The following is a 15,534-nucleotide window of genomic DNA, read 5'->3' on the forward strand; positions in this document are numbered from 1 at the left end:
GTTTGGGGAGCAGGGGGGCTACAGGGGTGGCTTCTGTGAGAAGCTGCTGGAAGCTTCCCTCATGTCCCATGGGGCCAGTGCCACCAGCTCCAGGACAGAGGCACTGCTGGCCAAGGCTGTGTGCCACTTCAGTGGCAGCAGCACCCTTGGGATAACAGAGTTAAGAACGAAGAAGTTAATTCACAGGGGCTGCTGGAACCAGAGGAGAGAGGTGTGAGAAGACATGAGAGGAACAGCCCTGCAGAGCCCAGGTCCATGTGGAAGGACGGGAGGTGCTCCAGGTGCTGGAGCTGAGATTTGCTGGCAGCCTGGGGAGGTCCACGGGGGGCACAGACCCACCTGCAGTCCTGGCAGACCCCACAGTGGAGCAGGGGGATGCCCAGAGGAGGCTGTGACCCTGATGAGTCTGCTTTGCCCATGACAGTCATTGCTGAGCGATCTCTGCCTGACCCTATCCCAACCCACCAGCCTTTTGTTGTATTTCCTCTCCATCCGAGGTGGGGAGTGACAGAGTGGCTTTGGGGACACACGGCACCCAGCCGGGGGCAGCCCCTGTGTGCAGGGCCCCTGTGTGCCGGGGCTCTCTGGCCATACGTGCTCAGCCTGGCTCCTCGTCCCTCCCAGGCTGCTGGATCTCACACCCTGGGCAGGGAGCAGCCCAGGTGCAGTCCCAGCTGCCCGGCAGGAGCAGGGCAGGAGGCAGGAGCACTGCTACAGCCCCTCCACACTGCACCTTGTGGTGCTGTGCTGGCCTCCTTCCAGCCGTGGGGAGCAGCTGCCACAGCTACTGCCCAGGCTGTCCCCACAGGGCCTGAGTGTGGCACATGGCAGGGACAGGAGGAGCAGGAGAGCTCCTCGAAGGAGGTGTGATCCTGAGGAGTCGGGGTGGGCTCGAGCCAGTCGGTCACACATGGAGCTTCATCGCTGGGACAGGGCGGCAGGGGCTGTCTGGGAATGCCTGGTGGGACAGAGACCTCTGAGGGTAAAGGAACCCCCCCCCCCCACGACCCAGCCCATGGTTTCCCGTGTCACACACGGGTGGTGCCCACCCCCATGCCCACATGGAGAGGCCGTGGGCAGAGCCACAGCAGCAGCGCCGTCAGCGAGCCCTGTCCCGCTGCTCCTTGTCCTCTGCCAGCACCAGGGACGGTCCTGAGCCCAGCAGGGACACCAGTGCCCCGACACCATCCTGGGAGGCTGGGAGGCCCTGCAGGCTGGCAGGAGCCGCTCCGTGTCTGGTGTGACAGGCCCGGAGTGCGGCCCTGGCTGGTGGAGGTGGGAGGAGGACGAGCTGAACTTCACGGGGCAGACACGGAGAAGCCTTTCCATGGGCACAAAGCCAAGAGCTGCCATTAGAGCTGTACCAATATCGATTCCTTGGGTGGGGGGAAAGGGCCGACGTGGCAGCAGCACCAAGGCTCCAGCGTTACCTGCTGTGCCTCTCAGTGGTGCTTCTGCCCCAGGGCCTCTGGAAAACCTTTGCTCTGCATCTCTGATAAACATCCTGGGCCAGCCCCAGGAGTGGAGGTCCCTGGTGCTCCTCTGCGTCTTACCAACAGGTGCAGAGGGGCCAGGCCAGGCTAATGCTGCCTTTTCCAGGAGGAAGGCATGCTGTCCTGCCAGTTGGGGATGAGCCATCCCCATGATGCAGGAGCAGCCTGGAGAAACACCCCAGGACAGCACCTGAAGGGCCACTCCACAGAATGTTTTTATCAAGGAGAATCAGTCCACTGCGGTGAGTTCCTTGATCCTAGAAACCCAATTGAGATCTCGAAAAGAATTACCAGGGCAGTTTTCATTTCTGTGGGCTACTTCTTTCCTGCCAGCTGCACGAGCTGTATCTTGCCATAGTTCCACGGCTTCATGGGAGCAGGGGAACTCATGGGGAGAGAAGCCTGAGCTTCAGCTGGAGTGTCTGGGCTCTGCCAGATTCCCAGGCAGCTCTGCCCAGCCATCCTCTCTCGTCTGCATCCCACTCAGCATGCAGCCCTGCCCCTGTCATCTGCAGGCTCCATTCCTTGGCCAGTGGTGCTTGCTTCCACCCAGATCCCACAGTTTTCCAGAAAGATTACCAACAGCAATGGCAAGAAGAAACCAGAACCAAAGCTGCCTGATGGCTTTGCCCTTGGGGTGAGGAGGCAGCCAGACTGTGCCAGTGCTTCGTACCTGAAACACACCTTGACTGACGTGGTCCTGAACAGGCTGGTGTGTGGAGTGAACTTGCGAGGTTGGTCTGTAGCCCAATGGAAATTCATGTTCTCTGTCACCTTCCCAGTCTGTTCTCAGCTAGAAAAAGGCAAACCTGTTTCTCTCCAATGACAGGAAGCGACAGGGAGCTGCCAAAGCCCTCACACGCAGAAGATGCACTCACACTGCTCTGCTGGGAGCTCAGCCTGTTCACCTGGGTGTCCTCAGGCCTGCCGGGGACAGCGGTGCACCCTCCTCTCCATGCTCCCCACCAGGACAGCAGGCTTGGTGTGCATCCTGCTGGTGCCAGTGAAGAGCTGTTTGCACACCCAGTGGGCTCACACAATACTTATTCTTCAAAACCTGCTGTCCTATGGAACCGCACAACGTTCATTCTGTGGGATCGTGTCAATCATTAACCAAGAGGAACGGGAGAGTGACCGGCCCAGTGGTGCCAGCTCAGCTCCATACTGGGAAAGTAACACCAGCTCCTCACGTGCTCAGCTGTAACTCTGGGGTCTGCAACCACCAAGAGACCCCCAGGACAGAAGGATACACATGCAAAGGGAAGGGAACATAAGTAAATTACTTTGGGGAAGTGACTATCCTATGTATGCTTATTCCAGGAAAATCAATGAATATGTATGTAAAATATAGAATCTAAACAGCAGTTTTTTCTCTGCTCAACATGCATGGTACTTCAGAGATGTCCCCTCATGCATCTGGCCAAATGAAGAATGGCAGGTTCTTAATGCTCCATTGTTGTCAGGGGTTCGATCAACTGATTTCAGTACCACCATGGCCAAAACAGCTGTGGCGTGATGCTCCAGCAGAGGCTGGAGCTCTGGGCTGCTGGGCTGCTTCCTCCTCACAGCACTGGCACAACATCTGCACACCTCTGCAATCCCTCTTCACAATCCTTTACCCTTCTTCTCCCAATCCTTGCACTTCCTTTGTCTGCTCAGTCTCCTCCCAGAGGAACAACCAGCCTATAACTATTTTTCCCCCTTGCTACCATGTGGGGATTTTTAAAGATCTGTGTCTAATTCAGTATCTGTGACACCTTTACCTTGGTATTATCTGGGCATTATGTGCTCCACCTGACACAGCTGCTGACCAGTTCTGGCCTTGCCCCTGGAAGCCTGCAGTGCTTCTCTCCAGCTGCCTGCGAGCCTGGCCTTTCCTCACACCACTGTTCCATAGCCACGTGGGAGGCCCAGCTGTCCCTGTGGTAATGTCTGCACCTTTTGTCAGCTTCTCATGCTGCTACCTACCACACACAGGTCGTGCCATGTTCTGATCAGAGACCTCAAGGCAGTGCCCAGTCAGGGTCATAATCCTCCTGTAGCTCCAGAGGATGGAAGGTAATATTCCCCTGTAATTATGGGACTGACTGCGACTAAACACAGGGGATGAACGGTCCAAGCTTTGGAGTTTGGAGGTTTGAGGGAATTCTGGAAAGCTGCCACAAACATTTCAAGGACAGCTCCGGACAGCGTCAAACCCCAAAGCCAAAGCCTTCTCTCCCTTGCCAGTCACTTCACACCTGAAGTCTCCAGTCTATCCCATGGGAACATCTCCCACAGGAAATGTTCCTCATCCCTCCATCCCACAAAGGGATGAGGAGAATGGGGTGGCTCCAGTGGAACAGCTTGTGGCAAGAACTTCCCAGTCTGTGTCCCGGCAGACCTGTACTGCTCCTTAGCAGCACTTCTGTCCCCTCCTTGCTCCAGTCCCTTCTCAACACTGTGCTGTGTTTCACTTGGCTTTGCCCAGATTTGCTCACATTCCTCCATTTCCTCCAGAGCAATGCTTGGGAAAACAGCCCCTCTCCTGCTTTTCCAACAGAAAGTGAGACTGGGAGGAACAGCAGTCACAAAATGCAGGATGAGACTCCTTGCTCCTCTGCCAAAATGGACTCGGGTCCTGCCAGTGTGCTCCTGCTAGCAAAGACTGGACAGAGCCACCTGCCAGAGTAAATAATGAGGTTTCCTGGAGCTGGCACAGCCAGGAGTTTGTGTCAGCGGGGGATCCGGGCAGCTGTGTTGTGTATTGCCCTGGGACTCTGCTGGAAAGCTCTCGGGAGGGCAGCGTTCCATCTTCCGTGACCAGGACAGGTTACCCCTCGTTGGCAGCGGGCACGGGGATTGAATGTCCTGTGACTGTGTTGGTTGTGAGGTGGTTTGGGAACGCTCCTCCTTGGCCACCTGGCTCGGGCTCGAAGCCAGGAAAGCTCAATTAGCCCTGTAATCACTGGCACAGTGGGAGCAGCTGCTCTGTAATTGCCTTTGCCTCGGGTCACAGGCAGCTTAGCTGAGAGAAATCCCTTTTTTAAACTAACTGGCTGGCCCTGGAGCCCTGCGGGCGTCTTGTGGGGATGCTGGGGGAGCCACAAGGCTCTGCCTGCTCATCTGCCCCTCTCTGGCATCCCTAGAGCCGTGTCCACCTCAGGCAGCATTCCTGGTGCTCCAAGTGCTGCCAGCATGTGGGACTGCACAATGGTGGAGTGTGTCACAGCTCCCCTAGGAAAGGGTTTCCTTTGGTGCTCGAGCTTTGTGCACTTCCCAGCCTCAAAAAAGGAGATTTAATCCCTGAAACGGAGCGGCCAACGAGCTCTCAGCGGTGTCCAGGCGTTGGACAGACACATTCCCGACGGATGGAACTGCCTTGTTAAGGGTTAGGGCTGGGCGGGCATCAGTGGTCTCGGCCTGGGGGAGGTTAACAAAGCCCGGCGAGAAGCATTTCCCTGCTAGTGGACACGGGCAGGGCAGAATTCATGGGCCCCAAGGACGTTTGGCAGAACTGCCAGGAGAAGGGAGAAACTGCTGAAGAGAGCTCAGCAGCTGTGCTGGAATCAGCTGCGGGGGGAACGGGGGATTCCGGCAGGGGCAGCTCCTGGCACGCGACCCGAGGAACCCCCGGCCCAAAGCAGAGGAAGACTGAGCGTGGCACTAATTAGCGTGAGAGAGGGAGGGAACCATTGCCCAACAGAGCATAGAACAGTAATTAATGAGAGAACGATGTAACTTGTAGCAAATGAACACAAATGCCTCTGTTTGCTAAAGTGTGTAAATCGTGAAGGGGTTTGGTTGTGCTGCATTTGTGAATACACTGAGCACCCCGGTTTACACAACTCTGACATAAATATTCAATGTTTCACTCCAGTCTGTAATTATTGGCTTGTTGCATGTTGGGCAACAAATCTGATGTTTGGGTTCAACTGTGGGCTCCTGGTGCAGTTCTCTGGGTTAGCTTCAGGCTTAATCCAGCTCCAACTCCTAAAAAAAAGCACAGCTAATGTCAGCACTTGGTGTCTGATAGTCTGAAGTCTGGAGCAGCTCTGTGATGAGCAGAGACTGCGGGAACTGGGCCTGGCCAGGCCGGAGAAGGGAACATTGAGAGGGGATCCCATCAATCCATACAAACACCTCCGAGGGTGCCAGAGGATGGTGCCAGGCTCTGTTCCGTGCTGCCAGGGACAGGATGGGGAGCAGTGGCCATAAAATAAACCACACCGAGCTCCAGCCCAGCAGGAGGAAGAGCTTCTGTTCATGGAGGGGCAGAGGCCTGGAACAGATGCCCAGGGAGGGCCTGGAGTGTCCCTCTCTGGAGACATCCCAAGGCCAGCTGGACACGTTCCTGTGCCACTGCTCCAGGGGACCCTGCCTGGGGCTGGGCAGGGGCTTGGGCTGGGTGAGCTCCAGAGGTCCCTTCCAACCCCAAATAAACTGGGATCTGTTGCTCAGACTCTCACACACAGAGCCAGGCCTTCCCTTGCCCACAAACAGGTTCTTTTCCCCAGAGCGCCACAGTCGAGGTATTTGGTTTATTTACTGTTCTTTAGTTACATTTTGCTGGGTGGCAAATTCACAAATGCAGCACAACCAAACCCCTTCACGATTTACACACTTTAGCAAACAGAGGCATTTGTGTTCATTTGCTACAAGTTACATCGTTCTCTCATTAATTACTGTTCTATGCTCTGTTGGGCAATGGTTCCCTCCCTCTCTCACGCTAATTAGTGCCACGCTCAGTCTTCCTCTGCTTTGGGCCGGGGGTTCCTCGGGTCGCGTGCCAGGAGCTGCCCCTGCCGGAATCCCCCGTTCCCCCCGCAGCTGATTCCAGCACAGCTGCTGAGCTCTCTTCAGCAGTTTCTCCCTTCTCCTGGCAGTTCTGCCAAACGTCCTTGGGGCCCATGAATTCTGCCCTGCCCGTGTCCACTAGCAGGGAAATGCTTCTCGCCGGGCTTTGTTAACCTCCCCCAGGCCGAGACCACTGATGCCCGCCCAGCCCTAACCCTTAACAAGGCAGTTCCATCCGTCGGGAATGTGTCTGTCCAACGCCTGGACACCGCTGAGAGCTCGTTGGCCGCTCCGTTTCAGGGATTAAATCTCCTTTTTTGAGGCTGGGAAGTGCACAAAGCTCGAGCACCAAAGGAAACCCTTTCCTAGGGGAGCTGTGACACACCCCGGCCGTGCAGCCCCGGCCGTGCCCGCGGAGGGCTCGCGACACGCTGGGACGGGGCTGTGGCCGTGGCTGTGGCTGTGGCCGGGGCCATGGCTGTGCCGGTGCCTGTCCCTGTCCTGGTCCCCGTCCCTGTCCCCATCCCTGCCCCGCTCCCGCTCCCCACACGCGGAGCGCGGCCGGGCGGAAGCGGCGCCGCCACGGCGCTCCGTGCGCATGCGCCCGCCCCGGCCACGTGAGAAGGCGGCGCGTCCGGTCAGGCGGTTCCGGGCGGGGCCGGGAACGGAGCGGGAGCGGGCCGGGTCCGGGATGTTCCGCATCGAGGGGCTGGGGCCCAAGATGGACCCGGAGGAGCTGAGGCGGAAGATGCGCCGCGATGTGCTCGCCTCCGTCCGCAACTTCCTCATCTACGTCGCCCTGCTCCGGATCAGTGAGTGACCGTGTCCGGCCCCGGGGCGCGCCGGGCCCGCGTTCCCGCATGTGCCGGGACGGGGGCACAGCGTGGCGGTGTCCCCGCCGGGGTCGCGGTGTCTGCGGTGCTGCACAGACCCGCGGCAGCGTCGCCGCTGCCTCCGTTCGAGCCCGCGTTGTTTTCTTTGCCAGCTCCGTTCATCCTGAAGAAGCTGGACAGTATATGAGCCGTCCGCAGCCGGCGCACGGAGCCGTGGCACGACCTGGAGCTGCTCTCTCCCGGGCGCCGCATGGCTCCGGAGCGCCTCAGCTCAGCGTGGGCGGCGGGGAGCGAGCGCCGGGCGGGCGGCACGGGCAGGGCCTGCGGGCCCCGCAGGTGAATGCTGGCCGTGCAGCGCTCCGGTGCGATGGAGCGGTGACCCGAGACAGAACATTGCCTGTGCTGTGTCAACAGAGCCCGTCTCCAGCCCGCACACGCCTGGCGCTGGCAGCTGCGCTGTGGCTGCCCGCCCCACCCCCGTCTGTGTGCGACACCCAGCCTCCTCTGCATCCAGATCACAAGCAGCTTGATTTGAAATAAACGGGAGAGCAGTTGTGTCACCGGGCCCTGGTCATGCTTCGTTTGTAAGAATCGTTGGGTGAGAGGGAGGTTGGCTGGGATCAGTTCCCTGGCTGCTGCCTTGAGGTTATCACTCTTCTTTTGAACCACCTCGAATGGAGAGGAGGCAGAGGAGAGGAGTGCCCGGTGCAGGTGGGAATGTGTTTTCCAGGTGCTCCAGGTGGGACACGGAGTCACAACACAGAGCACAAGGGCAGGACAGCTCAGTGTCCCGCAGCCAGCCCGTGCCAGCTCTGCCTGGCCCAGGAGCCAGCTGCATCTGTCCTTGGCTCACAGTGTGGTAGCTCAGCCCCTGGGGCAGCGGGGCCTTGAGAGTGCAGCTCAGCTTTGGGCACAGGGTGTTAATTTGGGAGGGTGACCAAGTCACTTGGAGACTTCCTGCCTGGAGCCTCGGGTGCCTGCTGCATCCAGGGAAATAATCCACCCATATGTGGCTCTGGATTCCCCTGGGAGATGGAATCCAGGGCATTCCTGAGCTTTCGTGACCTGATGGCCACCGGGAGAAAGATGCTTTTCCCCCTCTTGGCTCTCAGAAGGGGAGTTTTCCTTCTGGTGTGGCCCAGGGGACAGTGCTGGGGACAGTGCTGGGGACAGTGCTGACAGCAGGGTCAGGCCCCGAGGGTGTGGCTGTGGTGGGTGCGGTGCGAGCGTTTCACGCTGACCTTGGGGAAGGGACACAACACAACACAAAGGTGTCCCCAGGTCCAGCACGGAGCCACTTGAGATGCACATGAGATCCCCAGGTACTGAGCAGCTGTTCCTGTGCCTTGGCATCCTCACAAACGGTCCAGCCCTGCCAGTTCTGTGCACCTGCCGACAGGGAAGCTCTGTATGGTTTTCCAGCACTAGCCAGCCATCTCTTCACAAATTCTTCCCACTTGTAACCCACATTTGTGCCCCCTTGCCTTACAGGCCATGGGTTTTACTAGCAGGGGTCCCTTCCCAGGGCAGGCTCTGTCATTCCCAGACACTCTGTGCCACACGGTCCCGCTCACCCGCTCTGTGACTCGCCCGCTGCCGTGCCAGGATGATCCATGGTGTCTGAGCTCCAAAGGGAGCAGTATGGCCATGACAAAGCTTTAGGGAATGGGGCATACACAGGCGGAAGGGGACCCCCTCGCTGGCATTGGTGTGCAGTGTCCCATGGGAGACACGGCTGGACCAGGCAGCCTCCGCAGCTGGAGAGAGAGGGAAAGCTGCCAGCTAGGACCAGAGCAGGGGATCATGGACACGGTTCCAGGTGGGCAAGAGGCCAATGGCACCTGGGCTGTGTCAGGAATAGTGTGGCCAGCAGGAGCAGGGCAGTGATTGTCCCTCTGTGCTGGGCACTGGTGAGGCTCCATCTCGAGGGCTGTGCCCAGTTCTGGGCCCCTCAATCCAGGCAGGACCCTGAGGGGCTGCAGCGTGTCCAGGGAAGGGCAGGGAACGGAGCTGGGGAGGGGCTGGAGCCCCAGGAGCGGCTGAGGGAGCTGGAAAGGGGCTCAGGCTGGAGCAAAGGAGGCTCAGGGGGGACCTTGTGGCTCTGCACAACTCCCTGACAGTGTTGCAAGATGAAGAATTGATTGCACCTGGTGGGTTAATACAATGATCATTTAGCAAAATCATTAGACTATGGAAGTGCACAATCAAAAGTACAGTAAACATTAACCAAGGAAAGGAGTAAGAAACTACACTCCACTGGTTCAAAGCCTCACAAATAGCAAGCTAGGCCAGCTATGCCAGCCTTCCTCCTAACTGGGCACAGAAGCACCAGTTCACCAGGTGGTCAGACACAACTGTGGGGTCACTAGCCCTCAGGGACCACCAGTGACACCCCTGGGACAGAGTACATGTGCTGGTAGGAGGGAATGTGTGCTAATGGCTTCAGGGAAATGGTTCCCACATGCGTGTTTCTTCTGGGAAGAGCTGTGAGCATGCATGTGATGTACAGCCTATGAACAGGACCTTCTGTGTGCTCAGCACATACGGTATTGCAGAGGAGACATCCCCTGACTCCTGCAGCTGAATGAAGAACGGCTGCTTCTTAATGCTGCACTGCTGCTAGGGAGGTTCATTTTTACTGATTGTTGGTTACAGGAGGGGGCAGCCGGGGGGGTCGGGCTCTGCTCGCAGGGAACAGGGACAGGAGGAGAGGGAACGGCCTCAGGCTGGGCCAGGGCAGGCTCAGGGTGGACAGCAGCAGGAATTTCCCCATGGAAAGGGTGCTCAGGCCTTGGCAGAGGCTGCCCAGGGAGGTTTGGAGTGCCCATCCCTGGAGGTGTCCAAGGAAGGGCTGGAGGTGGCACTCTGGGCTGGGGACAAGGTGGGCATTGGGCACAGCTGGGACTCCACGGGCTGGGAGGGATTTTCTAGCCTGGATGTGATGCCTTAGGTTTCAACTTTCATACTTTTCAAATCCTGTGCTTCCCAGTGTATGACTCTGCAGTTCCTTGTGGCCTGTTCACTTCTGCTCTCTGTGCCAGGCAGACACAACAAAGCCTCTCTGGGCCTGCTCTCCAGGGACACCCAGACCCTCCTGGGCCCAAAGTGTGTAAACCAACACCTTAAGAGGGAGGTGAGCTTGGGGGAACTCCATCATTAACTGAAGCTTTAATTGGAGAATTCACCCTGCTATGCAAATGAACCCAACCTATAAAAGTGTGAAGAACTTGTGACCTGGGGTCCACCTTGGGGTCCATCTGGGCAGTGGCCTCTGGCTCCCCAGGGGTACCTTTGAAGGCCTTTCAAACAAATCCCTGCCTTATTCCCTTACTCCTGTCCAGTCTCTGTTTCTAGGTGGCCTCTCAAGGCATCAGACCAGCCTGCAGCAAGCCCAGTGGGAATGGGTGGGGCTCCACTGGCCAGGGGGCTTCACACGGGAGGCGTGCCCATCAAGTGCTGTGCTGGGCCAGCACGCCCGGTGACATCCGGGACAAGCCACAGCCAGGTCGGCTGAGTGAGGGGTGTGTGCCCTGCCCCATCCCAGGGCCCCAGCACGGCTGTGGTGCCACTGGGGAGACTGGGGTGGTGTGGAAAGGCACTGGGAGCTGGTGGGATATACTGGGATTGGGATATACTGGGATTGGGCTCTAGGCAGTGCTAAAATCATCCTGGAGTCCTGGATCACACTCAAAAGTCTTGCACAGGGCACTAGGCTGTACTGGGAGGCACTGGCCCATACTGGAAGGCAGAGGTTTGGGCTCTGCTGGGAGCAATAGTGGAAGAAATTACTGTAAGAATGGGAAAAAATGTATGAAAGAACAAGGGAAAAGGGCAAAAATGGGGCACAAATGGGCAACAAGTGGTGAGAAAAACAGTCAAAATGGGGAAACAGCAGAGTAAAATGGTGAAATGTGGCAGAAACCAGCAGCATGGGCACACCCACCACCATCCTAGTGTGGGCCCAGTCCTCCCAGTACAACGCTGGCCTGAGCCACAGGTCTTCTGGCACGATCCCAGCATGGGCTGCCACACTCCCAGTATGTGCCCAGTGCTTCCAACACACCAGCAACACTCCCAGTACAATGCTGGTCTGAGCCACAGCTCTTCAAGGAGGATCCCAGTATGGCCACAGTGCTCTCAGCATGACACCAGCATGACCTACAGTCCAACCAGGATCCTGACGTGATCCCCAGTGCTCCCAGTATGAACCCAGCGCTTCCAGTACAGAGCCAGCCTTGGGCCGCAGATGTCCCCGTATGGGCCCCAAGCACACTCCCAGTGTTCCCAGTATGCCCTCCAGTATGGGTCCTGTGCTCTGAGTGTAGCTCCAGTGCACTCCCCAGCACAGACCCCAGGGCTCCCAGTACTCCCACTACAGGTCCCAAGGTTCCCACTGCACTTCAGCACTCCCAGTACAGATTTCAGTGCTATCCCAGTGCCCTCCCAGTGCTCCCACTACAGCCCAATAAACACTTTTTGGTTCACCCCAACCCAGTGCTGCCTTGGGCTGAGTCCCCAAACCCTTGGAATTCCCCCCAAAAATGATGTCACCATCCTGCCATCGCCTTTATTGGTGGGTGTGCGCAGGGGGTCACAAGATCAGGCCCCCCCCAGTGAATTCCATTCGCTGCCGAGAGAGAGGAGAGAGGAAGGGGGTGAGTGGGGGGACGCTGGTGTCCGACCCCAGGAGCCCTGGCTCTGTGGGGTGTCCCCAGGACCCCCGGGCTCACCTGCGGGGGGGGTGACGAAGGCCAGCCAGTCGGAAGGGCGGGTGGGCAGCAGCCCCATGGCCTGGCACTTGTAGAGGGCCAGTGCCAGCCCCAGCCCATTGCCCACCAGGAACACGAGGCCCTGCAGTGCCCGCCGGCTGGAGCTCTCCAGGGCTTTCAGTGCTGGAGGGGACAGAGGTGATTGGGGTGCCTGTCAGTGACTCCCAGGCTGCTGACCTGGCACAGGGGGCACCAGGGCTCATGGGGGGTGGGCAGCATCATGGAGGGAGTGCTGGGCAGAGGAGAATGATGCAGAGGGGACTGTTGGGCTGTGGGAGACATCTGGCAGCTGATGGGGCTACAGGAGACCGGGGGGGGCTGTGGGGACACCCAGGGGGCTGGGGGCGGCTGTGGGGACAGCTGAGGGACTGTAGGGCTATGTGGAGTCTCGGGGGGGCTGTGGGACACTCGGGGGGCTGTGGGACACCTGGGGGGGCTGTGGGACACTCGGGGGGGCTGTGGGACACGCTGGGGGGCTGTGGGACACTCGGGGGGCTGTGGGACACGCTGGGGGGCTGTGGGACACTCGGGGGGCTGTGGGACACCTGGGGGGGCTGTGGGACACTCGGGGGGGCTGTGGGACACTCGGGGGCTGTGGGACACCTGGGGGGCTGTGGGACACTCGGGGGGCGGTGGGACACCCCGGGGGCTGTGGGACACCTGAGGGGTGGTGGGACACTCAGGGGGCTGTGGGACACCCTGGGGGGGCTGTGGGACACCCTGGGGGGCTGTGGGACACTCGGGGGACTGTGGGACACCCCGGGGGCTGTGGGACACTCGGGGGCTGTGGGACACCTGAGGGGCGGTGGGACACTCAGGGGGCTGTGGGACACCCTGGGGGGGCTGTGGGACACCCTGGGGGGGCTGTGGGACACTCGGGGGGGCTGTGGGACACTCAGGGGGCTGTGGGACACTCGGGGGCTGTGGGACACCTCGGGGGCTGTGGGACACCTGGGGGGGCTGTGGGACACTCGGGGGGGCTGTGGGACACTCAGGGGGCTGTGGGACACTCGGGGGCTGTGGGACACCTCGGGGGCTGTGGGACACCTGGGGGGGCTGTGGGACACTCGGGGGGGCTGTGGGACACTCGGGGGGCGGTGGGACACCCCGGGGGGGCTGTGGGACACTCGGGGGGCTGTGGGACACCCCGGGGGCTGTGGGACACTCGGGGGGCTGTGGGACACCCCGGGGGCTGTGGGACACCTGAGGGGCGGTGGGACACTCAGGGGGCTGTGGGACACCCTGGGGGGGCTGTGGGACACCCTGGGGGGCTGTGGGACACTCGGGGGCTGTGGGACACTCAGGGGGCTGTGGGACACCTGAGGGGCGGTGGGACACTCAGGGGGCTGTGGGACACCCTGGGGGGACTGTGGGACACCCTGGGGGGCTGTGGGATACTCGGGGGGGCTGTGGGACACTCGGGGGGCGGTGGGACACCCCGGGGGGGCTGTGGGACACTCGGGGGGCTGTGGGACACCCCGGGGGCTGTGGGACACTCGGGGGGCTGTGGGACACCCCGGGGGCTGTGGGACACTCGGGGGCTGTGGGACACTCGAGGGGCTGTGGGACACTCGGGGGGCGGTGGGACACCCCGGGGGCTGTGGGACACTCAGGGGGCTGTGGGACACCCTGGGGGGCTGTGGGACACTCAGGGGGCTGTGGGACACTCGGGGGGCTGTGGGACACTCGGGGGGCTGTGGGACACTCGGGGGGCGGTGGGACACCCCGGGGGCTGTGGGACACCTGAGGGGCGGTGGGACACTCAGGGGGCTGTGGGACACCCCGGGGGGGCTGTGGGACACCCTGGGGGGCTGTGGGACACTCGGGGGGGCTGTGGGACACTCGGGGGGCTGTGGGACACTCGGGGGCTGTGGGACACTCAGGGGGCTGTGGGACACCTGAGGGGCGGTGGGACACTCAGGGGGCTGTGGGACACTCAGGGGGCTGTGGGACACCCTGGGGGGCTGTGGGACACTCAGGGGGCTGTGGGACACCCCGGGGGCTGTGGGACACCTGAGGGGCGGTGGGACACTCAGGGGGCTGTGGGACACCCTGGGGGGGCTGTGGGACACCCTGGGGGGCTGTGGGACACTCGGGGGACTGTGGGACACCCCGGGGGCTGTGGGACACTCGGGGGACTGTGGGACACCCCGGGGGCTGTGGGACACTCGGGGGCTGTGGGACACCTGAGGGGCGGTGGGACACTCAGGGGGCTGTGGGACACCCTGGGGGGCTGTGGGACACTCAGGGGGCTGTGGGACACCTCGGGGGCTGTGGGACACCCTGGGGGGCTGTGGGACACTCGGGGGCTGTGGGACACCCCGGGGGCTGTGGGACACTCGGGGGGCTGTGGGACACCCCGGGGGCTGTGGGACACTCGGGGGCTGTGGGACACTCGGGGGCTGTGGGACACCTCGGGGGCTGTGGGACACCTGGGGGGGCTGTGGGACACCCCGGGGGCTGTGGGACACCTGGGGGGGCTGTGGGACACTCGGGGGGCTGTGGGACACCCCGGGGGCTGTGGGGCTCCGTGGCCGTCCCCGCGCGGGGGCTGCACTCACTGGCAGACAGGGACATGAGGGCCTGCAGCGGGCGCCAGCCCATCATGCAGACCATCATGGCCGGGAAGATGGAGATGGTGTTGCCGGCCATGTACATGATGAACAGGTTCATCGGGATCTGCTTCAGCGGCGCCAGAGCCACATCCCAGCAGCGCTGCAACGACAGGGGCCAGGGCGGGCATGGGCCAGGACTCGGCACTGGGGAGAACCCAGCGCGGGGAGCCCCTCAGGCGGGGCCGGGGAGGGACCCGGGGCAAGGACCGCCCCCACGGGGAGCCGGGACCGACAGGGACCGCCGCCCACGGGGGCCTGAGGCACGGACCGTCCCTTCACAGCTGTCCGCAGTGTCGGGCACATCTGGGACAGGGACCGCCCCCACGGGGACCCGGGATCGGAGGGACCGGGGCCGGAGCCATCCCCAGGGCGGGACGGAGTGTGGGGAACCCGGGCCAGGGACCACCCCCGTGGGCAGTGACCGCCCCTGCAGAGGTGTCCGGGCCGTGACGGGGCCGGGACAGAGCCCACCCCGCGCGGAGCGCCGAGCGTCCCCCGCTCCCTCCCACCTTCTCCATGAGGATCTTGTCGCTCTCGTGGACGCCGCCCTCCCCCAGCTGCCGGTCAGCGAACCCGAGTGGGCCGCGGCCCTCGGCGGCTCCGCGGGGCCTGGGGACAGCGGGGCGGTGAGCGGAAGCTCCCGGTGTCCCGGCGCTCCCCCCCCGAGCCCCCGGGCCTCACCGTCCCCCCGGCGCCGCCCCCAGGTCCAGCGACCACTTGAACCGGCGGCTCCGGAGCGCCGCCGCCGCCGCCATGGCCGCGCCGCGTCACGTGGGCAGGCACGTGCGCGGTCACGTGGGGGGCAGGAGCGGATCCCCCCACCCCCCACACGCAGTTCTCCCCTTCTTTCGTGTTTCCCCTCCCCAAACTTCTACCGCGGCTTCGAGTTACCGAAGATTTTTCTGTAGTGGGGGGCGGCACGGCTTCGCGTGGGTAGTTTTTTGTTTTGATTAGGTTTTTTGAACTATTTTCTCTCGGTAGGGGTTAGCACCCCGGTTACACCCCCATTCCGCATCTTCCCCCCCACCACCCCGTTCCACCCCCTTAT

General features: G+C 61.5%; 2 protein-coding genes across 3 annotated transcripts; one reads left to right on the forward strand and one right to left on the reverse strand.

The window, feature by feature from the left end:
* The first annotated feature begins 6,902 nt into the window (after positions 1 to 6,902).
* Positions 6,903 to 7,666, forward strand: TOMM5 (translocase of outer mitochondrial membrane 5). Its single transcript, XM_032097401.1, has 2 exons — positions 6,903 to 7,081; positions 7,255 to 7,666. The coding sequence occupies exons 1-2, from the start codon at positions 6,961 to 6,963 to the stop codon at positions 7,287 to 7,289; spliced, it is 156 nt and encodes a 51-aa protein (XP_031953292.1). The 5' UTR covers positions 6,903 to 6,960; the 3' UTR covers positions 7,290 to 7,666.
* Positions 7,667 to 11,644: 3,978 nt separating this feature from the next.
* Positions 11,645 to 15,277, reverse strand: EMC4 (ER membrane protein complex subunit 4). 2 transcript variants are annotated; one of them, XM_032097280.1, is made up of 5 exons: positions 15,168 to 15,277; positions 14,996 to 15,095; positions 14,433 to 14,586; positions 11,838 to 11,994; positions 11,645 to 11,733 (listed from the first exon to the last, which is right to left on the reverse strand). In XM_032097280.1, the coding sequence occupies exons 1-5, from the start codon at positions 15,239 to 15,241 to the stop codon at positions 11,694 to 11,696; spliced, it is 525 nt and encodes a 174-aa protein (XP_031953171.1). In that variant the 5' UTR covers positions 15,242 to 15,277; the 3' UTR covers positions 11,645 to 11,693. The 2 variants fall into 2 exon arrangements, with proteins under 2 accessions (XP_031953171.1, XP_031953170.1); XM_032097279.1 differs by having other exon boundaries at positions 11,645 to 11,729; positions 11,833 to 11,994.
* Between the last annotated feature and the right edge of the window lie 257 nt (positions 15,278 to 15,534).

Source organism: Corvus moneduloides, chromosome Z, assembly GCF_009650955.1.
Source record: "Corvus moneduloides isolate bCorMon1 chromosome Z, bCorMon1.pri, whole genome shotgun sequence".
NCBI classification, from domain to species: domain Eukaryota; kingdom Metazoa; phylum Chordata; class Aves; order Passeriformes; family Corvidae; genus Corvus; species Corvus moneduloides.

Excerpts from the sequence above, each read along its gene's own strand:
- TOMM5 (XM_032097401.1), top strand. The coding sequence starts at position 6,961 with ATGTTCCGCATCGAGGGGCTGGGGCCCAAGATGGACCCGGAGGAGCTG. Across the intron at positions 7,082-7,254 it reads CGTCGCCCTGCTCCGGATCA|CTCCGTTCATCCTGAAGAAG; the intron begins GTGAGTGACCGT and ends TTTCTTTGCCAG.
- EMC4 (XM_032097279.1), bottom strand. The coding sequence starts at position 15,241 with ATGGCGGCGGCGGCGGCGCTCCGGAGCCGCCGGTTCAAGTGGTCGCTG. Across the intron at positions 14,587-14,995 it reads ACAAGATCCTCATGGAGAAG|CGCTGCTGGGATGTGGCTCT; the intron begins GTGGGAGGGAGC and ends CTGTCGTTGCAG. Across the intron at positions 11,995-14,432 it reads CCTCATGTCCCTGTCTGCCA|CACTGAAAGCCCTGGAGAGC; the intron begins GTGAGTGCAGCC and ends TGTCCCCTCCAG.